Source organism: Pelecanus crispus, chromosome 14, assembly GCF_030463565.1.
Source record: "Pelecanus crispus isolate bPelCri1 chromosome 14, bPelCri1.pri, whole genome shotgun sequence".
Taxonomy (NCBI): Eukaryota; Metazoa; Chordata; class Aves; order Pelecaniformes; family Pelecanidae; genus Pelecanus; species Pelecanus crispus.
Genome location: NC_134656.1, coordinates 2,870,131 through 2,896,955, shown reverse-complemented (window position 1 = coordinate 2,896,955; position 26,825 = coordinate 2,870,131). Strand labels below are relative to the sequence as shown.

At 48.6% G+C, this 26,825-nt stretch overlaps 1 protein-coding gene across 1 annotated transcript; it reads left to right on the top strand.

The window, feature by feature from the left end:
* The first annotated feature begins 5,098 nt into the window (after positions 1–5,098).
* LOC104031177 (DEP domain-containing mTOR-interacting protein) lies at positions 5,099–22,909 on the top strand. The gene is made up of 9 exons (XM_009483088.2): positions 5,099–5,223; positions 13,221–13,399; positions 16,604–16,727; positions 17,988–18,166; positions 18,792–18,977; positions 19,360–19,500; positions 19,831–19,901; positions 21,387–21,491; positions 22,658–22,909. Exons 1-9 carry the CDS (start codon positions 5,138–5,140, stop codon positions 22,781–22,783), a joined length of 1,197 nt encoding a protein of 398 aa, XP_009481363.2. The 5' UTR covers positions 5,099–5,137; the 3' UTR covers positions 22,784–22,909.
* Positions 22,910–26,825: the final 3,916 nt, after the last annotated feature.

Below are 26,825 nucleotides of genomic sequence, written 5' to 3'. Positions count from 1 at the left end.
AACAATGTTGGGAGCTGAAAACCAAGAGAACTGGCTGTACCCAGGGGTGCCTCTATCTTTTCTGAACACTTAATGAGTCAAACAACTCACTAATCTATTGAAATAGGAAAAAATCCAGACATTACAGTTCCTCTGGAGAGGAAACCTAGATGAAGTGACTGTGCAGTGCTGTACACATATGCATTGTAGCCTGGGACTCCAGAGCCATGCTATGAATAGCGCCTTTCATCTGTAGACCTAGCTGATAGCTAATTAACTCTAATTAATCCCTGCGTGTATGGGGAGCAGGGAAGACATACCTAGGGAGATGTCAGCCCTGCCATGCTGTCACCTCCAGGATGGAGGATCCATTGCTTGGTGTGTATTCCCTTCAGGGATGCAAAGTGCTTTGGGGGAAAGGTGTCAAAACTGCAAGGACACTCCTGAGGTTGAGCAAGAGCTCGGTGCTGTGAGCACGGGGCCCGCCTGGTTTCAGTTTAACATCCCTTTTCTCCTGAACTGAGGAGATAATTTTCCCCCTAAATGCCAGTGTAGAAACTCAAGGCTGTGACATTCAGAGTGCTGGGCTGAGGAGAGCAGAAGTTCCTCCCGGCCTGGATCGTTGCTCTGGTGCGGACCAGTAGCAGATGTCGGGGAAAGAGGACGAGAAACGGTGAGTAACCTCCCCGCTAACGTATGTGTGCAGCTTCCAGCAATGAAGACAGAAGTACACATCTGGTTACCATGTTCAATCCCAAGACCTGTCCTGCATGAATTTACCTCATCCCTTTTTTTTTAAATCCATTTAGATTTTGAGGCTTACTATCCAGTGGTGATAAATTGCACAATTTAGTTTTACGCTGGTGAAGAGGGAATAGTTTTGTCTCAAGCCTGCTGACTTGTTTTATGAGCCTGGCCCTGGTCCTTGTTGGGAGAACAACTACTCCAGAGTCACCTTCTCTACAACAGGTGTAATTTTACAGTGGCCGTTCTCATGGGAAATCGTAGCCCATCTGGCCACCCATCATCCCCACAGGCAGCGTCCTAAGCACGGCTCCAGAATCCTCGGCAGACCTGGGCACCACCGGCTGCCATGCCCTCCCTCGGCTCCCCTGGCTGAGTGCTCTCAGGGCTTGACAAGGGGAGATAACATTTTTAGTAGCTTCTCTTCCTTGTTTTTGTGGCTTAAGTAGAAACATTAATGTCTAATTTAAAGGGTACATTTTACAAGGTTATTTATGGAAGCAATAAGGTTTTTTTCCTCCTGTGTTTTTCATGAAAGAAGCTGGCAAGAGCTGAAATCTTTTACCTTGTTGCTATAACAGCAAAATATTCACTCTCAGGCTTGGAGCTTCACTTTAAATAGTCTCTCCTTTTTGTTTTCTATTGTTTTTTGGGGTTTTTTTGTTTGGTTGGTTGGTTGGGGTTTTTTTTCTTTTTTAGGAAGGCATTTAATATCCAATGAATAAACCAGCAGCAGTTTCTCCCTAGTTGAAGTGAAGGATACCAGACCTACAAAGAAAGCAAAGGGGGAACCCCTGGTCTCTTGTGCACCTCCACAGTGAGAGGAGTGGGTCCTGGGACTGGCCAGAGCAGCAGGCGAATCCCCTCAACCCATTATGCTGGTAAAGAGGTGGCATTAACCGTAGACCATTCTGCTTTTAGCTCTGTGCTGTTGTTTCTACCGTTGAAAGCAGCCCTGCTCACACAGGAAAGCAGCTCTCTGTGGGTGCTGCTGTTTGGCAAACTCCAAAGTAGCCGTGGGCTAGGAGAAAGGATGGGGTCTGTGGTGGCTCTGCAGGTTGGGTGGCCTGGGGAGCGATGGGTGAGAGCCGGACGGCAGCTTTGAGGACGAACACGGTGCCCTGCTGCGTGCAGGCAGGGTGGGAGCCGGCTGCCCGTGTTGTGATGGGGGGGAGTGATGGGATGGGCAGGTCTGGGGGAGCTCTCCTGTCCTGGTTTTGGCTGGGATAGAGTTAATTTTCTTCCTAGTAGCAGGCATAGTGCTGCGTTTTGGATTTAGTAGAGAAGAATGTTGATAACACACTGATGGTTTGGTTGTTGCTCAGTACTGCTTATGCCAGTCAAGGACTTTTCAGCTTCCCATGCTCTGCCAGGGGCACAAGAAACTGGGAGGGGGCACAGCCAGAAGAGCTGATCCAAACTGCCCAAAGGGCCATTCCATACCATACGGCGTCATGGGCAGTATGGAAACTGGGGGGGGTTGGCCAGGGAGCAGCGATCGCCGCTCGGGAACTGGCTGGGCATCAGTTGGCGGGTGGTGAGCAATTGCATTGTGCATCGCTTGCTTTGGATATTGTTATCATCATTCTTATATTGTTATTATTATCATTACTATTTTACTTTATTTCAGTTATTAAACGGTTCTTATCTCACCCCAGGAGTGTTTCTCACTCTCACTCCTCCGATTCTCTCCCCCATCCCAGCGGGGCAGGGGCAGTGAGCGAGCGGCTGCGTGGTGCTGAGCTGCTGCCTGGGGCTGACCCGCGACAGGCTGGAACAGACACACCAGCATCAGCGACGTCGGAGCGGGCTCCAGGAGACACCCTGCGAGCTGCTGGCTCAGCCTGCCTGTGCGCACAAGGGGAGCCTGTTTTCCTGCGTTTATGGCACGGCGTGATCAGCAGGACACGGGAGAGAGTGTGCTCCAGGACAGCCTGGATAGAAGGAGCCTTGTTGGTGCAGCCCATCGCTGCCGGTCTCCACGCAGCTGGGCTGCAGCGGCTGTTTCACTTGGACAGGAGCACTGAGATGTGTTCAGCCCCACGAGCTACACCTCTGCTGCTCCTTCGTCAGCAGAGAGCCCGTGGTGATGCTGGCCAGAGGAAGACCAGCGTACCTCCAGCTACAGGGATGTCTTTACCCTGTGTCACCAGTTCCTTCTTGCTCTGCCCCCCTCTCTGGATGTGCAGAAACACCTTCTCCCACCTTCTCTCCCTCTGCTCAGACTACGCTGTGTACTTGGCTACCTGGAGATGGGCAGTGCACGCCCTGGGTGCACTGATGTCTGTCACGGTGTCAGGTGCCCGTCCCATCCGGGTGGGCAATGGTACCCTCTGCGGGAAGGCCTGTGCTTGCATCCTGACCAACAGAAAGGATACGGACGTGGCGAAACAACTCCTGCAAACCAGTGAAAGCCTGATGTAGGGCTCCGTTACGGGGCAGAAAACCTAGAGGGTATCAGATGAAGTCAACCAAGTTCGCAGCCATCCAAGCGGGGAGAAGGCGGCTGCCAGACGAGAGATCAGCAGCAGCTGCAGCCCTCAGCAAAGTGATTCTGCAAGCTGCACCCTGAGGAACGAGCTGCGTGGCGTGTACTCAGCCCCTGTAAAGATGCGCCTGGGCACCTACACAACAGCAGATGCAAGAGGGGTGGTGTGAAAATCCCCTCCTGACTTGGCAATAATTAACGGTATTTGTCAGTGACTGTATCAACAGCTGGGTGTTAGCGGGCTCTGCACCCCAGCCTGGACTCTGAAGAATTTGCAAGGCGTCTGTTTTCCCCTCTGAAACGTTTCAGCACCCCCCTCTCAGGAATCCAGGAGCCCAGCTATCACCACCTAAAATCTCACTTCTTAGGACTGGGTGACAGAAGCGTTTCGATAATTTGCTTTTGGGAGAGAGGTTGTAAAAGGTAAGGAAGATACTGGAGGCACCGGCAGCCCCGGGCCAGCTTAGCCAGCATGGCAGACAGCCTGCCAAAGCTGGTCCTCCTCTGCTCGCCTGCCGTCCTACGGCCACAGGCAGCGAGCGGTCTTTTAGGACACCGAGCTCGTTCGGGAGTGCCAAGGCTGCGTGCTCCCACGTGCCGGCTCGCTGCCTCGCCGGGGCAGGAGGTGTACAGGTCTCCCTTTGATTTCGGACCTTGGCCCTGGCCGCTGCTTGCTGCGCTTCTCGAAATGCTAAACTGAGCTTGTTTGATTTAATGATGTTACGGCGTAGGGGAATGTAAGCCTGGAAGGGTCTGCTGGTGCTGATGGGGATATTGGCTAACTCACTGCTGGCTGATGAATTGCTGCTAAAGATGATCTAATTAAAGACAGCATTTAGTTTACTGCTGCTTTATTAGGCTTCAGATTGAAGCAGAATCTCCTTAGCTGATACAATTTTCTTTCCTTCCCTCACCCCATCTTCTCCACATTCTCTTTTGGTAGCTTTCCTCCCTCTTTTGCATTTCTGAGGTTTGGTCCTTTATGCCAGGCAATATTTTTCACTCCTACTTTAACTAATGGAAACATAATTGCACATGCATCTGGTGGTAATGATGGATGTAATTAACCATTTCCACATCCCAGTTCCTCTGCCTATTTCTTTGCTAAATACTATTGCTTTCAGGTCAGCTCTGGCCTGCAGAAAATATCTCAAATAATGGAAATGACTGGTAGTAGCTGAGGTAGGTATCAGTGCCTGGAAGTAGATTTTAAAGGCTGTAGCACCATCAGGCAAAGAGCTCGGCACCAGCAGAGTCCCAGACTGTCAGTGCCAGCTCCTGCTAATTGCAGCCTGTGCTTCTCCATCCAACCTCTGCGACGGCTGCTACGATGAGGAAAGGGTCAAGCTGCTCTGAACCCACTTTGCAGCAAGTGTTGGCCATGGTGTTGGATGCAGCCCACTCTGGGGAGGGGTGGAAAGCCCCTAGGGAAGAGGTTGGGAGCAAGCCGCATGGCTTGCGTTGGGGAATAGCACATCTTGAATCCTTCGGAGGAAAGTTACAGTGTAAGGAAGGAAGTGCTTTGTCCATCTTATTGCTGATCAAACCACTGCAGCCTGCCCAGAGCCTGCTGGAGTCATTGGCACAGAGCAAGCAGAAAGGACACTGTCCCCAGCCTGCCGGAAAGCAGACCTGCCACCTTCCCGGCTCTCGGCTGGAGCTTGGCTGGAGACAGCGGCTGAGAAACCAGCAAAGCCAGGATCTGATTGCAGCAGGCTCCTCCTCCAGAGACTACAGAGAGGGAAGGAGAGGCGGGGAGCCGGAGCCAGCAACTTCAGGCTGCCTACCTGCACCTTGCCAGCTGGGCTGGGGACCGCGCCGGGGGCGAGCATCTTCGCAACCCGCACCCCATGGGATGTGCGGGGTCCCCGGCGCTCCCTGCTACCCTGGGTGCATCTCCCTGCCGCCGCCCACCTCCAGCCCGGCATGGAGAGTCTGAGCAACAGCCTGAGGAAGAAAGCCACAGAGCAGCACTACAGGGCAGAGGTGATGATTGCCGGAGAGCAGCTGAGGTAGGAGGTGATGGGGCCCTTCTCCAGGCTGGGCTGTGCCCAGGGTTAGCCCTGGGGCTCTGGACTGTACCCCATTAGCAGGAGGCTCAATGCTTTATCCTTGAGCAAGCGTTTTCCCCGTAGGTGCTAGTGTCTCCCCCTCCCCAGTATCTGCCGATCCTTCTTTCACCCATCCCAGTGGTGAACCAGGTCCTTTCCCATACTACCTTGTCCTGCTGCTCCTCTCCAGGCACCTCCTGCCCTTCGCTTCCAGGTTCCAGGAGCCTGGCAGGTGGTTTTACATGGCAATAGGTGTTTTTTAAGCCCTTTGCATCCTCCCCTAAACCCAGAACCTGACGTGGTGACACTGAGCAGGTTCCTGGTCCCTGGCTGATGGGGACAGCAGCGCGTCCGGGGGCCTTCGGACTTCTGGGGGTGATTTGGGAGGTCGTCCCATGGGTGACATGCACCTGAATTGTTTTGCACAGCAACATGTAGGGTCTTCCCTCTCTTGAAAGTCACTTTTGGGAACTTCTGCTGGTTTGTAGTCCCGGTTCTTGAGCAACTTCTGAGGTTTTTTCCCTTATGAAGACAAAAATATATTCTCCTGTGCAAGAAAATTTGTGTGGCTGAGGAAACCTGTTCCTTGTGTATCTGGGGTCAGAAGCCCTCGCTTTCTTCTAAGCATGCGACTGTAGGCTTTTCCAGCTCTTGAGCAGAGTTTGCTTGTTTGTATCTGCTTTGCTTTGAAATGTGGGTGGAAAATAGGAAATATATCCTTGAATAATGTAAAGAGCCCAGAGCCCAAGTTTGCTAGCATCAGGTTCCTAAAATTAGCTCTGTGTTGCTATGTTGTCCACTCTCAGTGAGTCATGTTAGCCTTAGCTTTATTATTTGTACAGCATCAAGGACTGATAATGTCCAGCTAAGGATTAGGGCCCTATCTTGAAAACACAGCCAATGTCCAAAGTGGCTGGATTTTAAATATGTAGTGATGGTTAGCCACATTTCCAGTCTATCGTCTTTCACAAATATTACTGTTCTAGCTCCAGAAATTAAATCCTTTCCTTAGGTAGTGACTGGGAGAGCTGCTGTTGGGGGTGGAGGCTGCATCAACCTTTCTGCCTTTGCAGCGTTTGCAGTCCATGTTGTAAGCAAGGCTTTGAAAACAAGCTTAACTTTCTTATAGGGAAAAGCAGCAGGTGATCTAAGAGTGACTTGCCTCATTTCAATAACTCAGTGCAAGAGATGTAAAGCTATGACTTTTTCCATCTTCTGGGCAGGCTTATTCATATTTATATTTCCAGTATATTCGTATTTATATATCCAGTATTTTACTCCTCTGGAGTGACTGAGGTTTAAACCAGGTCCTATAGCCTGGGCCAAAGGAGGGGGTCAGGTATTCAGAAAGAAAATAAAATAATCAAGATGCGTTAAAACTGATCAGTGTGTGTGCAAGGGGAATGATGTGGCTTCCTTGTGCCTTTTGCAGGACAGGAGCGTGTCAGATCCTGGACCATCTGGTGATTGTGACTGTAAGGAGGAGAAGGGGCTACAGTAAAACTATTTGTGAGCAGAGCTCTTTTAGTATGCTGCACACTGTGCTAGTTCTTGTAAGCAAGGTAAAGGCATAGTACAAACATTACACTCTTCTGAAAACCAGTAATACTAACTTATTTATTCCTCTCAACATTTGTCTGGAAACTTCAGTCCTTATTGTCAGTGCGAAAGTACCCTGAGCCTTTAAAAAGGATGCTGAAAGCCTGAAGGGAGGCCAAGTTTCTGCAGGGAGAGAATATCTTTCCATTAGTGTGACTGGGATAAAGCTCAATAGAAAACCCAAAATATATGTACTTTTCGGGGCACCCATCTTTTTTTCTTCTTTTTTTTTTTTTTCCCCCCCTCCCCTTCTGTAACTGGAGTGCCTGGAGTTTCCTGGTTAGGGAGCTCCCAAAATCTGAGTTTTCAGACCAAGCCCATTGCAGCAGGTTGCAACGTTGAACTGCTTGCTGCTGTTCAGTTTGCTACCCCAGGGTGAACCCGATGCAGGTCATCTCTGCTGGAAGGGGTGATAGGAGGGGTAGGAAGCACGTACGAGTGGAGAGAAGAGGGGAGAGTTCTCCCCTCGGAGGCTGGCATTCGCTAAAACTGCGATGCTAGGAGACACGTGCTGTTTTGCAAACACTGCAGCGCCGGGAGCAGACCGGATCTGCCTTTGGGCAGCCTCAACTGCTTCACGCCCCTGACCTGCTCTTGAAAGGCTCAAACTCTTTGTTGCCTGGAGAAGAGCAGGTGGATTTCATCCAGCAGGACTGCTCTCTTCTTCAGCTGTGTTTGTAACAGCTCTAAATGCCAAGGGAGGACCCCAGAGTACCCAGCGCTCACGGTGGTGGAGTGGTGGGTCCTTTTGCTGGTGGCTTGGCAAACTGCAGTCACATTCTTCCGCTCTGGTCTGGGCAGGAGCCTGTTCCCAGTGCAGAAAGACTGGAAGGAGCTGCTGGCCAGCACGGGGTGTAAAACCCGGGGAGGAGGGTGAAGAGATGGACACCAACCTGCAGCTGGGCTCCTCCTTCCCCTGCAGCTCCTCCGGCTGAAAGGAGAATTGAGTGATGCAGAGCAGAACACACTGAGTCTGTCTCTTGTATTTTGGGGATCTTACAGTCTGGCAGGTAAGGAGTTAGTGATATGAATCTTCCTGGGGCCTGGATGCCCAATAGGTAGCAATGGGGAAACTGAGGCAGAGAGGCTGGATGATGCCTCAGGCAGCAGCAGATGGGGCAGGGCTGAATGTCTGATTGTGCTCCCCTGCTTTCCCCCACGTAAGGAATAAAGCAGCATGTAAAGGAGCCTTGCGGTCTGCCCTGACTCTGTAAACCTCGATCAGCAAATAATCATAGAATCATGGAATGGTTTGGGCTGGAAGGGAGCTCAAAGATCATCTAGGTCCAAGCCCCCTGCCATGGGCAGGGGCACCTGCCACCAGACCAGGTTGCTCAGAGCCCCATCCAAGCTGGCCTTGGACACTTCTAGGGGTGGGGTCTCCACAGCTGCTCTGGGCAAGCAGATACAATGCCGTCGTATCTACGTAAAATCTCAAACGTTTGTTTTTCCCTGTTCTCTGCTTCCTGCCCTGCCTCCCTGCTATTGTATTTAACCAAACAAACCTTTGCTTCATCTGTACAGTTCTTTGGCTTCCCGGCAAGTTTGCAAATCCCTCTGAGTTTGGTTTGGCCAGAGGGACGAGTCTGTGCAGTGTCAGGATGCGTTTCCCAGCCAGAAATAGCTGCACAAGCGAGGGGTGAGGGAATGCTTCATGAGTATGGCCGGGAACAAAACAGATCTGAAAGGAATTGAGGGGAGAGGGGATGTGCTTTGGGCTGTCTGCCAGGGTCCCTTCGCTTCCAAGGGGTGCTGCTTTCTCGCCCATCGAGGGGGAAGAGTTTTGGGTCTTGAGTCTCTCCCCACCAAAAAGATGAAGATAATTTCCCCTGGTATTTTGGTCTTGGGTTTGACAGGGCTGCTATCTCCGACTCGTTCCTCACCTCTCCTGCTGTCGGTCTTTTTGTTTCAGATGTATAAACTTGCATGAAAATCACACTCGTTTTACTGGGCATTGTGTGTTCCTGGGTGGTATTCTCTAAGAGAGCCCCAATTAGTCATTTCTAATTGCAACAAATGGCTTATCTGCACAGAGATATTCTGGAACAGCTACAGCGCTTTGAATTCACACCCTGCCGTAATCTGAGTTTCTCAAGTGTAGGCAAGTCCTTGTGCACTCTCTTCTGGGTGTTCCTCGTGGTCAGGTGAACCAGCCGTTCTCTAATAACTCTGTTAAGCTGTATTAATCACTCTTAAATGTAAAATGTACTTGGTAAAATTATGTCTTGGACAAAAAAAGTGAGAGGAGAAGGAAGGTTTTCTCCTATGAAGACCAAAATTATGATTTCAGCCACTGTCCAAAATTTTCCAAGGTGCTGAGTGTTTTATTTGGATACTCGAACTGAGACGCTGTTAAATAAAGTGCTCATACTTTGATGCTCTGGAAATTGAGCTCGCTTCAAGGTGTATAGCTGAACATGCCAAAGCTTGTGTTCCTGGCCAAAATCTTGGGTCCACTGGAGGTTTGGTGGTTCTCTGTTGAACTTGGATCTTTAGAAGTGGGGATGTTTTCCTGGAGGAATTGTGGGACACTGCTTGATGTGGCGGTCACCAGGCAAACATCTCTGGGCTGCGTTATTCGAAAGACCAGACTTCATGATCAGAATGGCCTTAAAAAGCCTATTCATTCAATTTTCAGCACTGGTGAAAGTGAGGACTGGGAAGTAGACTTGTGCTTGCCAGGATTTCTTTTTAAGTCCCTTTTTCCTATATGTACATTTAAATACAAGCAGGAAAATAAAACATCTCTGTACCACTTTAGCTAGGCTGCCCCAGGCGTGCAAAGCTCGCTCTTCCCCAGAATGTACTGGTGCTTTTGCAGACTGGCAGTGCCGGAAACTGGGTTTTGCTGAGCCTGCTTGCAGTGGCCTTTTTGCCTGAATGTGCCTCTCCAGCAGCTATTTTGCAGATAAGCTGTTGTGGCTGTTGCTGCCTTTTACTGAGCACTTAGTTGTTTGTTTGGGTGTTGGTTTGGGTTTTTTTTTTTGTGTGTGGTTTTTTTGTTTGTTTGGTTTTTTTTCTTTCTGTAAAGATAGGAACAGAAAAGATCCTTTGGGTGACGCAGCTTTCCAGGGCCATTCACTCGTTCTTAACCGCTGTGGGAATGCCAGCCAGAGTTAATATCCTTGTAAGATCCACCTTGGCATTTGAGACGCTCAAGGTCTGTTTGCATGGGTAGGAGGTGATGGAGAGCACCCCAGGGAGACATTCCCGCTCCACGCAGGCACGTGTGAGTTCTCGGTGCAGAGTACCTACCGCTTTAGGGATTGCTCTGGCTGTGCAACGACGACACAGTAAAAGCAACACCTTTTCCAATACAAGAAAGCCCTTTGCTTGGGCGTAAGCCCCTGGTTTAGACTCGCAGTTCTGAGACTGTGAAATGCGAACACACAGAAGTGATCAAGAGAGGAGCTCCTTGGGTTGCTCTCCAGCAGAGGACATCCGTAACGCTGCCGGGAAAATGCTGTCCTGCCAGAGGAGCAGGGAAGTTGTGTTTGTGACTGCTGAAGTGACTTAAACTCTTGATTCCATAGAGTTTTGTAATTTTTTTGGGGGGGGGGAGGGGGGGGGGTGTTGGGTTTTTTTTGTTTGTTTGTTTGGTTCCCCTGCCTTCTCTTTACACTGCTGCGGATCTCCCTTTCAACAAGGTTACACAGGATGAATAACGATGTCTTTGTAGTGACCTTGACAAAGAAACAATTTGCTTATCCGATGCAGACTACCCAAAGCAAACGCACGTGAAAGCAGCACACGGACTGCCAAACGAGCAGTGTTTCGTAAGAGTCGACTCTCATGTTCCACAAAGCATTTTATCCTTGTGTAATTTTGCTTCCCCCCGCCTTTTGAAGAAGTAATATGTACACAGAGTAGGCTTTGGCATCTAGAAAACTCATAACATTGCATTACACATCCTTCCTTAAGGTATTTTTTTATCTGGAAGCATGATTATAAACCGCTCATAGTCTCACGGGCTTTGCTTTTGGACCATTGTACATGGACTGGTTTATAGAGGGTGTCAGCTGGGCTGTTCGAAGATGCGGTTGGCGTTACGTCCTTCTGTGTCTGAAGGACAGAATTTGTCTCCTCATGGTTGATGGGAAACAGTAAACAAGAGGAAAGTGAAAAGACCACAAGGACACTCGAGCGTGCATCTTCCGCTGCCCTGGGTCTGCGGGCAAGAGGGCAAACTTGTCACAAACTTCAAACAGCCCACGAAGGTCCCTGACACTGCTGCCCCAGAGGTGCTTAAATACCACTTAATCCCTGTCCTGGCAATCATTCCCAATAGAATAGTTTCAGAATAAGTGTTTTTTGGTTGTGTGTTTTTTTTTTTTTTTTTTTTTAAATCCTAGGTTTTAGTGGTATTGTTTGCCGAATATATTTTTTTTTCTTCCCACCCCCCCAGGATCTGTGCATTTTCTACAATAACCTGAAAAGTGATTAAAAAAAGACCTACAGGGGAAATAGTACTCTCCCAACCAGTTTCTCTTCAGGCCTTGTGTGATTATGCTCTATGTGTTATTGTGGGTGAAGATATGTGTGTGTGTGTGTATATATGTATGTGTGTATATATATAGTCTTTATAGACTCCTGCAGACTCTTGATAACAACAGAGTAGTCTTGGTTAAACCTTTCTTATCTCTACCAAACATGCCTCTGAAGTGGCATCCCACTTGCTGGTTACTAAGGCAAGAAAGCATATGACGAACGGCTGCCTGTCTTCTCCCATAGCAGAGGGATGTCGGGGTGGGGAGCCTCTCTGTTTGCAATTCCTGCTGCCTGGGTCTGATTGCATTTTGATGGAGGACTGTGAAATAAAGGAAAAAGCTAAAACCTCTAAAAATAGCAGGCAGCTGTCTGTTGTAAGGTGGACTGTTCTGTTCAGGTAAAAATCCGTATGTGGGATGACTGCTGGGCACTTGTGGGAATGATTCTTCCAGGTAGAGAGAGTAAAATACTGAACAGAGACTCGAGGATGTGAGGGAGGCCGGTCACAGGCAAGATCAGGAGCTGGTTCTGCAGGAATCTTTGGTTTAGTTTTTTAGTTACCTGGAAGGTCGGAAAATAGCATAGTTATTTTGACTCATAGTAGCCTTAATTGATTAATTATATCAATCAATTACTAAATCTTCATTTGACAAAAGTTTCTATCTTTAGACTTTTGAGACACTAGTATTTGTAAATGCTACAGTATAAGGTAATCCATTATTATTTGATAGATTTCTAGGATATTTAAAACTTCTCATATGGTGCCTGAAATGGTTGTCCTACATCATGTGGTGTACACATAACTTCTTCAAAAAGAACAGAAGAACATGAGGCATTAAATAAAAAAAGGCTGCAGTGATTAATACTTTTGTAAAATATACTGGCCTCGGACAAAACTGCGAATTGAAATGAATAATTTGAAACCAGCAACACCCTGGAGTTACAGAGGAGATATTAATCAAACATCTCCCCCTCTGGGTCTGCTGCATGCGCTGGGCATTTTCCAGGGTTGGTATTTTGGGAACAGTCATGACTACGGAGCAAAAGTTTGGCTCCTGGAGAGATCTCCTGCCAAGCTGGGTTAGCTTTGGCTTGAACACATAAGATCTCTGTGCCTTGTGGCTTGCTCAGTTGTTAAGGTTCTTTTAAAAAAAGTCAAAGCCATACTCACCTGAGTAACCTTCACCCATATATATCTTTCCATTGGAGTCACGGACCAGCCGTAACATCAGGGTTTTCAGGATAGGACGCTTGTTGTTCTGGTAAACTCTGTCCCAGTCTATCCCAGTTGGAACGAGAAAATGTCAGGACTGTTGTGCGCTGTTGCTGTGGATTAGTGGGTACCTGGATTAGTTGGTAGTGCATGGGATCCACCTGGCACTTGGGTCTCAGCCACACACAGAAGAAATGGGTGCTCCTGTTACTGCTCCCACCCTGAGCTATGACTAACACTTCGTCCTGGGGGCAGCTGGGTTCCTGCTTTCATGGTTGTGGGGAAGGACAACTAGACACAGAATCATGTCAAGATGATAAATATAAGTACTATTTTTTTTTTTTTTCTGTTTTGACCCTTCACAAGCTCCAGTTAGCTGCTGTGTATTTTTTAGAGGCTTGTTTAGAAAAAAAGTATGGTTCAGGCAGTTATATAGCCTGCATAGTGATAGTAGGAGAGAAGGGGATGATGGAGGCTCCGTAGGATCGACTGATGCAGTCTTGCAAAGCAAAGAGGTTTGGTTGAATTTATAAGTCGATGGGCACTTGCCAGGAGTCCCAAATCATCAGTGGTTTCTCCAGGCTGGGCAGATGCTGGTCTATTAGACCCAAATTCCCCTGTAACACCAGCTATGCTCAATGGCTGTCTTTCTCTCTAGGCTTCGCCTCCATGATGGGAAGCTCATTAAGGACAGACGTTACCACCTCCGAACATACCCCAACTGCTTTGTGGCGAAGGAGCTCACGGACTGGCTGATCGACCACAAAGAAGCACCGGACCGAGAGACGGGCATCCGCCTCATGCAGAAGCTGATGGACCATTACATCATCCATCACGGTGTGTGCGTTTCTCTGCTACCTGCTGAGCCTCCCCAGGGAGGTGGCTGTGTACCTGGTCACCACGTGTGTTCGTCAGCCCAGGATATGGAAGCGCGGTCCGGTCCCTGTTCATGACCCTCCTATGGGTGAGGGCTCCTGGAGAAGCTGGGAGATGATGGGCAGGCGTGAGGCTGTATGGGGTTGGATCTGTGTGAAGCTGCATTGCTTTGAGGGATGTGCCAGTTCCCTGCCCCACAGAAAAGGGACTTGGGCTGCGCACTGGTAAAACAGCATCTGAAGTGGCTCTTGTTTGAAAGCAAGTTCAGTAATGCCTGACCTCTACTGCCCTTCAGCAATTGCATCGGCAGCCGGTGGTGGATATTTTTACAGAAGCTGGTCTAGCTCACGTTTGCATCATGCAGAAGTGGAAGCTGAATGATAACGCATGCTTCGCATCTGCAGAAAGTTCATTTTTTACTCTAAGAGCCCAGTGTTCCTCAGTTTCCCCACTGATGCTGGGGTGGGAGAAGCAGGGGTGCGGAGTCAACACCACTCAAAGCAAAAGGTCATCTGGTACCTGTAACCCCGGGGCTGGAGCTGTCCTGTAGGAACGCCTCCCTTGGGAATTAAGTGTGTGAGGCCTTTTCAAAGGCTTGTCTGTGGAAACTGTTAAAAGAAAGGGGGGTGGGGGGGAAAGAAGAAAAAAAAAAAAAAAGCAAGGAGGAAAAAAAAGCAGCTTGGTGCTCAAGCCCAGCTCTTAGTATTCAGGCTTTGTTCTTAGAAATTATTTGGAACTTTCAGCAGTTTTGGATTAACTCAGGTCATGTACTGTGGTCTGTGCCTGTCCCTGAGCTGCAGAGCAATCCCCAAGGTCCACCCTTGGTCCCGATACAACAACAGGAAACAAGTGCTTCATATTAACGATGTTTCTTGCCGCGTGATTTTTCAGGCCCAATCAGGAACAAAAGTCCTGGATTTTCAAACAGGCCTGGGAGACCCCTGCCCTTGGTGGGAAGGGCTGTGGCTGAGATCTCTTGCTTCCCAGGCTTTGGGACGCAAGCTATGGTAACCTGGAGTTGGGTGGTAGTTTGTCACACGAGGATGAAGCTGAGGAGACAGAAGCAGATGACAACCATGCCAAATTCAGCCCTCTCTTCCCCCTCTTCTCCAGGGTCCAGAAATAGCTGCCTTGGACCACTGCAATGCAAACACTCTCTCTTGCCATCTGCTACTTGCTGAGGTTAATGCCCTTTATTTTTATTCAAGGCAGCTTAATGTAAACCGCCGCTGTGCTTTATCACAGAAGCGTAAAGCTGAAGCAGTGAGTTCTCAGTAACCATGAATGCTTAAAAAGGATTATTTTTCCATCTCTCCAGCCGACAGTTTCATATAAATCCATTAGCTGATTAAACCCGCGCAGCACTGGGTACCAGTGCTGTTTTGATTGCTTATTGCGGATGTGTCCCTCCTGCTTCTGTGATAATTCCTGGCAGGACACCGAAGTCGACTTTCCAACTTGCCTTATGACCATTAATTTTTGTTAGTCCTACGGAAACAGGGCTGCCTGCTAACCGCAGCACTGTGCTAAGTGCTTTGCAATTAGCCGTCTAAACTGTTTGCCCTCTTCTCCGCTGGGATCCAGAAGACAATAATTATCTCATGAAGATCATTGTCTGTGCTGCCTCTTAACGGTCTGATGTGGTTTGAGCTGTGATTCTATTGCATGCGGGAAACACGTTGAAATTGGTCTTCAAATAGCAAAAATGCTTTGGTTTTCTATGGGCGCAGTCCTGTAAGGTTTTATGTCCAATTCCCGATTGCAATGACATCTGAATCGTTGCTCCTTGGAGTTGTTAAGATGCAAACTTTCACCTTTTAAAACAACCTTCTTGACTTGCCGTCTTGCTCGATGAGTCATGGGCTTTAGCGTCTTGATTTCGCACCAAGACAACTGCTCAGGAGGAATGATGAGCTCCAGATAATCTGGCAGTTTTTAGCATTGAGCTGCTCACCAAACGGGGACTGAAGTTTTGCCAGTCTGCTCAGAAGAATGAACAAGTGTTAAAATTTTTACAAGAAATATCTTATGTCTTGAATTTCACTCTAGTGGTTTACATTACTTTAGTGAGGAAACGGGGGGATTTTTTTTTCCTCCCTTTGACTAATTTTCTTTGTTTTCTGGGCATATTCTTTACTCTGTGGGTTTTGGGTTTGGTTTGTTGTTGTTTGGTGGTTTTTTTTTGGTTTTGTTTTTTTTTTACTGCTGAAGTTTCTCCTTCTTGCTTCAGATGGGTGGACCTGAAGAAAGGCAGGCTGACTGATTTAAGAGCTGGACTGGGATTTTGGGCCTCTTTTTTTTTTTTTTTTTTTTTTGACTTGTAGCCTAGGAATCTGTTGCAGGCAAGTTTATCTCAAAGCTGTATCCTGAATATTTACCTGCTAAATGTTGCATTCACTTAACAGCCATGCATTTACAGATTGTGTGCTCATCCCCAAGATGAAACTGAAGCTTTTCATATAGATTATTCCAGTTGTATGCACCTAGCTTCGAAGAAAAATTACACTCTTGAGATCAGTTTGCCATGGAAATGAATTGGGTGCAGTTGGCACAAAATGGTGTGGGCAAGTTGGTGTCATTATGCATTTTAGCTTACAGGTATTTTTGACAGGGACAGAGGTGATTTTATGGGGTTTTGGATGCAGTGTGGGGGATTTTTTTCCCTCCTGTCCTCCAAGTCTACTTACCTGTGGCAGTAGCTTTCTAAAAAAAAGCTGACTGAGACAATTCTGGTTGTTTTCTTTTAGTCTAAACCAAAACATCAACATTTAAATTATTTAAAAAAAAAAAAAGCCAACTACAACAAAAAAACCCGACAACAACAACAAAACCCCCCAAAAACTTCCCGGTTTGTTCTAATGAATGTTTTAGTATCTGGATCAAAAACGTAGCCTCAAACTCGAGCTTTCCCAAGGTCTGCTCGGTGGGACTGACCTCTCCCACCGGCGCGGGCTGCAGGCATTCGTCAGCACCTAATGTGGGGACTGAAGGCTCAGATGCTGGCTGCTGCATGCATGAGTGGCATAGAGGAGGACATGGCACGCAGCCCCCAGAGCTTTTAACCTGGAGATAACACCCTGCTGCGTCCGTGCTCTGTGCAGCTCTGTCCCTTACAGACCGACAGACGCCTGCAGCACTGACCTCCCCGCTCTGAACTCCTTTCAGTCTGCGATGAGCACTCGGACTACAAGGATGCCAAGCTGCTGTACCGCTTCCGCAAGGATGACGGGACCTTCCCTCTCAGCAAGGATGTGAAGGTGTTCATGAGAGGGCAGAGTCTTTATGAGAAGTACGTGAGTCCTTCCCCTGCAAAATAACTCTCGGCAAGGGGCATTGGGAGCGCGGTCTGCTGGCTGCGCTTGCTGTCGATGCTCTACAGCTGGGAGCCGCAGCTACAGCTGGCTTTTCCTTCCCTGCACCCTGTGCTGTAGCGTTGGGAAATGCTGTTTCCTGAGCCCTGTCGCAGCTGCAGGACAACCAGCCTCTTTGGGGCTGGGACAGGAGCTGTGCTCTGAACTTGTGGATGCTTTCAAGGGCTCCAACCCAAGTGCAGGTTCTGGGATCTGGTACAGGGAAGCGCTAGGGTCCAGTCTGAGCGCTCCCAGGATGGGCAGGTCCAGTGCCCGTTCCCAGCACTCCCCCAGCCTCCCTGGGTGAGCTGCTTCCACCAGCACTATTAGGACTTATGTCCCACCAGAATCAGCAGGGTATAGGATCTTCAGGGCTGTCATGGGCCTGGATCCCTGCAGCTTGCTTAACCCCTTTGCAAAATTTGTAATGGAAAAACTAATTCTCAGACAGTAAAGACAACTCCCTCTATCTCCAAGTGTTTAGTTTTCTTTGTGTTGATTGTTTCTGCTTCTAAATCCAAGCCATCTTCCCAGACACCTCATGAGCCATTTTGTTAGACTGGGTTTAACCACAGACCACCCTCTGGACCTGTTTCCTTTAACAGCCTTTTCACATCTTCTCCATCCTCAAACCCTGGCCATCAGATTCACAAACTGGCACTGAAGGGGAAGTCCTTCAGCCAAGTGGGCAGTGATTTCGGCTGTCTCTGTGACCCTCTGGCAGATGTGCATCCCTTGTACTTTGCTTTTGCTCTGCAGCGTGGCCATGGGACCAGGGAGAGCATCCAGTGCATCTCATGGCTGAACCTGTTGCACCCTCTCGTGGAGGCACTGGAGTTAGCTCTGTCATGCTGCAAACTGAATACGTGTTTACTGAAACGCACCTTCTGCATCAGTTTGGACTATGCCATTTGTTGTGTGCATTTGGTTGCTTGCTTGGCTTTCCCCTGCGGTCTTCAGCGGAGGTTGCAGCTGAACTGGTTCCGCTGAAGCTGCTTCCTCTGCTGTGATGAAGATTTACACAGCTGCCTGACTGCAGCTCTGCATTTCTCCCTCCCTTCCCACTGCTCCCAGACAGCAATGTTTTGGCTGCAATGCTTTGCCCGCTTCTCTTGGCCTTGCTTCGGCTGGCTGCAGCTCCCGTGTGGGATGGCAGGGCCATACAGCATCACGGGAGCCTTGTCCCACCTCTGTGCCAGGCTGGTGAGCGTGGAGGAGTCAATTCTGAAGGTGAGAGAGGAGAACTCTGTGAAGTACCAGAGGACTTTCCTGGGCTGCGAGATGATTGACTGGCTCGTTCAGGAGGGAGAAGCAGAGAACCGAAAGGAAGCGGTGGAGCTGGGACGGGCGCTGCTGGAGCACGGGATCATTCAGCATGGTGAGTGAGGGTCTGGCTGGAGCTGGGATGGGAAGAAAGAGATGAGCATAGTTTTCAAGGCTGTGCTAGGAACAAATCCCCATTCATGTCACGCAACAAGTGCTGGTCAAGTGCCCACTTGGAGATGGCAATGGGGCCTTTTAGTTCTATGTTTGGAGCTGGTGACCTTTGAAATTGGAGCAATCTTCCACAACCCATAAAGGCTTCGAGCTGAAATCTGAGCTATTGCCCTTCAGTTCTTCAAAGCCTCTGGCTGCAGGACTGGGATCCACCCCTGGGTTTGGAGGGCTGGGTTGTGAGGATGTAATGTTCAACTCTGCTTGGCTGGAGATCGTAACCATCTGCAGGAATTAAACTTTCAATTCAGAAGGGAGGGAGTCCTCTGAGTGTCTTGGGACGGAGCAGGTGGAGGGCTGTGACTCGGTGGTGCACCCCTGGGAGATGGCATCTCCTGGGGAGGTGGCCCTGCTGTTCCTCCTTCCCTGCAGGTAGCATTCTCAAACAGTCAGGAAAACTGCAGTAGAACACAGAGGCATTAAAAGCAATTCATCTGGGTCCCTCGGTATATTTGCTATGTATTTTTCACACCCCCTCAGCTTCTCCCTCCTCCCCTATTCTCTCCTAGTCTCCAATAGGCATCACTTCTTTGACAGTGACATCGTCTACCAATTCTGGATCAACTTTCGACGGAGGCGGCGTCTCACAGAGTTACTCAACGAGAATTCTTCTCGCACCCTTTCTGAGAGCCCAGATAGCCCCTTCTGTCTTCGCAAGCTCAACCCGGACCCAGGCAACACCAGCTTTCTCTCTGGTAACTGTGGATGTGTTTGTGGAGGGGTGTGAAAGCAAGGATTACGTTACCAGAGTATCCCAGAGCTGAGGGTGTTGCTCCAGGAGAGCGTAGGGTGTTCTTCAGGCATCCCATGAAGTGACTGCCCATCCCACTGGTTTGTGGTGGATGTCATGATGCAGTGGCAGTGCCTATCACAGCTCCCCATCCCAGGAAAATAACTCAGCTTACCATCAGCTCAGCTCTTGATAGTTCTTTGAAGCTAGTTTTATTCCTTCTAAGCTCAAATGCCATCTTCAGTGCATGCTTACCTTTCAGATGTGGGTCAGGCTGGTGGGGGAAGTTTGTTATTTTAAACTGGTCTGTTCTTTCCTTGGGTAATTGTTCTTTCTGTCTCTTTCAGTCCAGACCAACAAGGAGATCAAAATTGTCTCAGCAGTTCGAAGGAGCAGCATCACTTCCCTCGCTGGAAACTCCAGCCCCTACTTCAGCACTGCTCCTACGTTGGTATTCCCTCCTGTGGCTGAGTGCAACCCCAAATCAGGTCTGGGCTTCTGCATTGCCCTGTCATTGCACAGGAGATGTCTACTCCTTCGGGGCACGGGATAGCTCAAGCCTCAGGTCCAAACCCATCCACTGTCCGCTTGGTGACTTGCAAGAGGACAGAGGGTCAGCCTCACCTCTGAGTCTTGATTCGAAAAGCTGTGCAAGTGTTTTGAAAAACATTGAGATGAATGCAAATATTTCAGTGTGCAGTAGTTGTGCTGGTTCTAACATCTGTTCTCCAGCCCACAGTAATCCCCAGGCTGCCTTGTTATGTACTTCACTGTATGAATCCCTTGATTTTGATAGAATCTGTCGCCTTCTGCCCTAGTGTTAAAGAGACCCGTCACCAACGAAGAGCTCCTGTCCCCTGGGGCCCCTTACATCAAGAAAAGCCTGACTGTAAGTGACCATAGCGAACGGCATTGCTAACCCACCGGTACTGAGCTCTCTGACTGCTCTTCGATAGCTTTCTGTCTGCTGCTCTGACCTCTGTGTGTTGAAACTTTAATTGCGTGTCACATCATCATGGCTCTTTCCTGGTGAGTCTCAGTGGGCCAATGTCTGCAGACATTCTTGTGGGTGAAAATGCACACAGCCTCTGCTTTAGTTTAATTAAAGGGGTAGATCAGGAAAGAGAATGTTTCCTGGACGGAAAAACTCCCATTTATGTTTCATCCAGCTCCATGCAAACTATGGAATCAGTCAAGTCTTGTGACAGTTGAGACTGACACTCATCCTCTGTTACACAGACATCACCTTTATGCATGGCTTTATGCAACTTTCAGGTTCCTGCTGCAGATCCGATATGCTGATATCATCCACCAGCATCTGATGGAGCAGCACTGAACGGGGAGCATCCGAGGGCCACTCTTGCCTTTCTTATGATGGGCTTTTTTCATGCACAAAAAAACCACACTGCAGAATCTCCAGGATGCTGCAGACAACCTGAATTTTGGGCTTTTGCTTTTCTAATCATTTCTAAAGCAGTAGGACCAGTCAAGGCAGGGCTGGTGGGTGCTGGGTGTGAACATTGCAAGATAGTTCCTGCCCTGCAGATCCTATCGTGCTTGTTTATTTGTGTGTAAAACTTCAGCCCTTTCCTGCCCACCTTTCAAAGGGGGAATCTCACAGTGGCCAGTTTAGGAAGCGTGAGGGCTGTCTTGCCATACTGGTTTGACGCGAGTGGGGTTACAGAGGAGCTGTGGATCAGGTTCCCAAATTAACTGTGCTGTAGCAATTGGTGGGAAGGAGCAAGAAAACTACAGCTGGTGATTAGTGTGGCAAAACTAAAGCTGGTGATTAGTGTGGCATGTGTGAGGACATGCCGTTCGTTCTCCTTCTGAATGCTCTTGCCCTGCCCTTCAACTCTGCCAGCCTGGGCCTTTCATGGCTCATTTCTTTCTGCTTAGCTGTGCAGTTGCTGTTATTTATTTATATGGATAATGTGCAAAGTCCTTTGGAAATTCCTTTTCTCTTTTAGTCACATCAGATGGCCACAGTATTACAGCAAAATGCTCTGACAGACTGAGATCAGAGTGGGAAAAATTAAGAGTGGCTACTTCCACCCTGGAAACACTCTCCTGTGCCAAGGAAAAGGCACCGTGTGCGTGCTCTGGAAATGTTCTCAACATGCTCTTGGTGCATGCCTTGCACTTCAACTTCATGCTGCCTGTGCTTCACTCTTCCTCACTTCCTGGCAGGGAATACTGATCAGAAAGCAGCTTTGCAGAGAGCAATTAATCTGTAGTTTTGCATCTCACTTGGTGCATCCTACCCATGACAGATTAGGATCATGAACAGAGCTCTCCATCTTGCTAGGAACTGTTGCATCTCCTCTACCCAGCCCATTCCTTGGTTTTTAAAACCCTTTTCTTCTGCTTGTAGATTGTGGGGGATGCGGTGGGCTGGGGGTTTGTGGTTCGAGGAGGAAGACCTTGCCACATCCAGGCAGTGGACCCAGGAGGACCCGCTGCTGCTGCAGGGATGAAGGTACTTCTTACTCGTGGTGACTTAATAGGAGGCAGGACTCATGTCCTGTTTGAGCTTTTTGGGCTGAACACATCCTCTGTGATAATCCCACGTCCTGCAGTGGAGATCAGTCCGATCGAGTCAGCACGTGGAGCTCTGGCAGCGCTGAGAGGCGGAGGGAAGGATGCTCTCTGCAGGCAAATTGTGCTGTGCGTGGCTGCACGGCGGCGGGTTTGCCTTTTGCCAGGGCAGCACAGGGGCTGTGGGCAGCTAAAACTGAAAAAACTCTGTCAAAACTAAGCTGCCCCTGTAGTAGACTTTGGAGCTGTCAGAACTGTTTGAGCTGCTAAAAAAAAAGCAGAGAATTCCCACTTCAGCTCCAATAACTGTATATAACCCCAGTGAAGCAAGGAAGGAGCAGAGCTTTATCCTGAATCACCTGTTCTCACAGCTCCTGAGATATAACACATTTTGTGTTTCTCTGCTATTAATGACGTAGTTCTGCGTGGAACTATTTTCCATATACGTGAAAGACTAATGCCTTTATTTGATTCATCAAGTAACTTCCAGTATTTCCAGCTCAGGTGAAATGAACTGAGGTCTTGAAACTCATTTTAGACCCAGGCATGTATGGGGTTTGTGTGTAGAGTTTTAGGCATGAGTAAAAGAAATGTTGAGTTTCACAGTTCTCTATAAAAACCCCAGCAGCAAGGGAGTAATTTCTACAAGCTGCTATAAGTCTAAAGTCACATGGATATTTGAAATAATGGGATTCTTTGGAGGCGGAGTGTGTCTCCTCGTTTGCTTCAGGCGGGATTGGAAGGGGATGGATGAATTTGTTTCATTTACTCAAGAGCCCAGTTAACTTTTCCTTACCTAATCTCATTTGCTACCAAATTGCTAGATGTTAATATTGTGCCTCATTTCCATCTGAAATGAACCACTGCTCATAAATGAGTCGTCTTTTCTCTGGTAGCTCACAATCTAAATCCCTTCGGTCCCTTTTTTATGATATAGTGATCGTAGCACAGTGATTATTAGTGTAGTTTATGGAGTGGTAATGCCTTAGGGTTTGCAGGATTTTGTGGCAAGTTATTTGCGTTGCAGCCTCTGGCTCTAGTCAGTCATGGGCAGAGGTTGCCATGAAGACATCAGCTGAAGGTAACCTGCCCTTCCTGTCCTTGCAGGTGTGCCAGTTTGTTTTCTCAGTGAATGGTATGTACGTTTTGCATCTGGACTATCAGACCATCAGCAGCCTCATCATGACAGGACCACGCACTCTCGTGATGGAAGTCATGGAAGCCATTGAATGAGCGAAGGGGTCTCATCCCACCGCTGTTTGGAAAGGCAGGACACTCCACTAAGCAAGGATGGACTGTGGGCAGGGACCAAGCTTGACCATTCACTGTGAAATGTTAGCCAGGCATTTTAATATATTTTCAAATAAATACATTCTAATGGACAAGTGTCGGATTTTGATGTTGAAATATTTGGCTCTACCTGATCCTGAGAGGGTCTAAGCTCTTGCAGCTCCTTTTTAATGTCAGTGGGGGAGTTCAGCACATCATGAAACCAAGCCTTAGAAGAAGCCATTCACTCAGCCAAGCTGCAAGGCAGGTGGTACAAGCTGGTAAGCAGCAAGAAGTTGGATACCAAGCAAGTGAGTACATCTGAGCTCCCCTGAGTTGTCTGTGCAGTCTACTGAGAACACAGTGTGCTTTCCAGGTGGCTCAATAAGCCGTGCCATTGACTCTGTCAAGAAAATAAGGAAATGAATGCAATGATGTATGCTTCCTTGTAAGGAAAGTCTAAGGCTCCTGCTACTCTCCTGGCTTAGCCAGGCTCACAGCCAGGACTGGTTGCTCTTCCCAGCTGTTTCTTGAAAAGGTGAGACTACCATGACTGCACTTTTTGTGCCCCCACACCCTAATAATGCTTAAATTCATTAACCAGCTTCACCTCGGCATGGAGCCAGGTGGAGGTCCCAAACGTCATAGGCTGCTACCAACCTAGTGATGGGAGTCAGTGGGGGAAAGGAGAGACCCTAACCAGTGTCTGCCCAAAAGGAAACGTGTCATAGTCTGAGTTTGACTCTAGGATGGAACAGAAATGAGTGAAAGCCACCAAAATCCAGCCCCCCTAGGCCCTGCTGCTCCCAGGATGACTGCATTTGCAGACAATGCAGAATATTCATATGCAGACTATCCTGAAAGTGAACTAAATATAGAATAACAGGTGATCACAAGAAACTGGGGAGGTTTCTCACTTTGCAGTTCCCCGAGCACCCTGCTTGTGATCAGCCTGCAGTGCTGTGCATACAGCAGGATGATTTCCAGCACTCCGGCTTAGAGCAAGTCCCTCAGTGCAGCTCTTTTGGCCACCAACCAAGTCTTAAAAACGAACCAAACAAAACCCCCAAAACATAAACCAAAAAAATAGTCATTTTGATTTTTGTTAAAGTGGGAGCTGACTTTCTTGGAAAATCTGGTATCAGCGGTATATTGGGTATTGCATTACTGCTGGATGTCTTTTTTTTTTTTTCCCTCAGTATAAAGGGATATGTGCTCCCCCGGCACTGGTGCAGAGGTAATAGGACTACTTGGAGCACAGCGTTCCTGGAACACGGTCCAAGCAAGATGTTTGCACTGATAATCCACTGGGGTCCTTCCAGCCCCTAAGTGAAACCAGACAATCTTTCAAGCCATTTGTCAATATACTCACAGTTGTTATTTCTAGCCATCCAGTGCACAAGAAAAGCAGCATCTATCTGCTTTTTTTGCTTTTTAAATTCTGGTTTGTGTTGCTGTTCAGGGAGGGCTTGAGTGTTGGTGGTGGCCCCAAGTTTTTAATTCAGAGCGTTGGGCTTGAACTAAAGTCAAAGCCAGGAGACCACAGCATTTTGTGGGCACCTTGGGAAAGGTAGGCCAGAAAGAAACAACCTGAACATAAGCACTGGAAGCAGCTCCAGATTTTTCTGACGTAAACAGAGCACAAATTTTACCTCTGGATCTGAATTCCCTGGAAGTGCAGTCAGGACATCTGTGCTCTTTCCTTTCTCACCTCCTCCTAGTTTTAAAGTAAACTGTAGCAAATCAGAGCAACTACTGAAATCCAGTAGGAGTTACAGAAGAGGTAATTTGTGGTATTTACATGCAGGGCAGTGACAACTCTCTCTCCACAGCCTACCAAATGCTCCACATCTTGTCGTAACAAGATTTAAGTGATTCTTTTTGGTGTTACCCTTTGGCCTGTATATTGTGATGCTTTTAAATACTTACTAGATTATAAAGCAAAATGGCAATGAACTACCAAATGTTTCTTTAATGTGCACAAATATTTAAAAACTATGATTTTTCTTCCCCCCCCCCATCTGAGTTGACACTTTTGAAGGTGCCTGTGTTTCCTATAGAACAGCAACTGTGAGTTTCTTGCAGCTCGCTCTGTTGCAATGGGAGGCCGATGCTGACAGTCCCTGGAGATGCAGCTGAAAATCTGGCCTCCATTTGTAATGAGAAATGCCACTGTCAGTTGTTCCATTCCTGGCAACGAGGACAAAATCTTTCTGAAAAAGTTTTGGTGCGGAGCTGGGTGGCTCTCCCAGGCCTCCCGGGGCTAGGGACCGCATGCCGGTGGAGGTCGGGGCTGCGTCCTACAGCTGGGAAGGCTGCAGCACTGTCGAGCTCCAGTTCATGATTCAGCCTCTGGCCTTGCAAAACTGACAGATGTGCTTAATTTCCTTAAACAAATGCAAGGCAATTTGCCTTCAGTGCAAGCGTCGGGCTCTCAAAAATATTTAATGGGATGTGACTGGGATGTGAATGACTTCATCCCTGGGAGTCTGACAGTGGGCGGGAGCCACGACTTGTTGCTGTGCTCTAGGAAATCAGCGTGCAGCTTCTTAGACACATATTTAGTATTTAGTTAGCAAAACCACTAAAAGCTGTTGACTGGTTTCCATACTAGCAGTCTTTTGCTTTTCGTGCACGCTTTATTTAGCTGCACGTAGGGGCCAAGCAGTGCTCTCCGCTGCGTGGTGAGAGGGAGGTGGGGGAATTGCTGTCCCTCTCCCCCTGCTCTCCCTCCCCTTCCTTATCCCTCCTGACGTCTGGGAATTGAAATCTCTAATCACGCCGAGGAGCAGACGAGGCGCCAGGGCTGCTTCTCCCACAATTTAAGAATGTAGCTGGATTCGTCGCACCTTCCCGGCGGACTCCAGGGAAAGCCGCACCGCTCCACAGAGGTCTGTGGCTCATTCCCCTTTGGGGCTCGGTTCGCAGGGATGTCGAGGAGGGGCTGTGTTGTTTTGGGACATGCGTGGGTATCGGCGGAGCAGGGAACTTCTGCAGGGTTTTGCTCTCTGGGAAACTTGGAGCTGGTGCAGCTCGGCTCGGGGCAGCGCTGCCGATGCTGCGCAGGGCTGGCAGGTCTCACCCTCTGATGGTGAAGCAGCTTCAAGACTCACGGTCACTGCAGGTCTGCTCTAAATATTGCCAGGGCTGCTTTAGCAATTCTTTCGGAGTGGTGGCTGTGAGAAATGCACTTTGTTTGTTGGCTTGGACTTTTTTCCTTCTATTTCATGGTTAGTAGTATAAGACCTGCGGGAAATTGCTGCCAGAAGACAGTACGTGGAAGGGTTTGTTAGCAATAGCAGTTGTCCGGGTGGGTTTTTCCCACCCGGAGGTGTGGTGAGGGTCTGCATCAAGCCGATGTTACTAAGCCTGCCCGGGCTGTGGGGAGCTGCAAAGGCTCAGCCTAGAAATGAAAATTGCGCCTTACTTTTTTGAGACTGGTGCAGACTGATTCTCATTCTAATTGAGAATTTTTGTTCAATAGCGAACTGAAATACAGGAGATTTCCATGAGAAAACAGAAAGAGGTTGGTGAACGTTGTTTTTTTAATCTGTTTTAGGTCCTTTAACTAGCAAAGCACTCGGGGAGCGGGGGACAGATTTAGCCCCTGCAGCTGGCTACCTCGGGCGGGTCGCCGGTCCCTTCTGCCGGGCTGTCCCTGGCACCGCTGCTGTGGCCAGCAGCGAGCGGGCCATGAGGTGACGCCGCTTCTGCCAGTGCTTCTGTGCAGAGCCGGTGATGCCCTCTGGGATGAGGAATGATGGAAATGTCCCCAAACCACGGCTGTGGAGGGTGGAAATAATCCACAGTGCGCCCAGATCCCCACTTTTAGTTGTGCTGATTTAAACATGTGGCAGGGATTTTTTGCATAGAAGTTATTTTTCTTTAATTAAAGCAACTACTTTTAAAATTTCCTGTACAAATAAGGGGCTTTCCGACTGCCTTAACCTCCAGACCCCCTCTGAGCACATAGCTGGGACAAGTGGGAAGTAGTGTCCCCCCACAC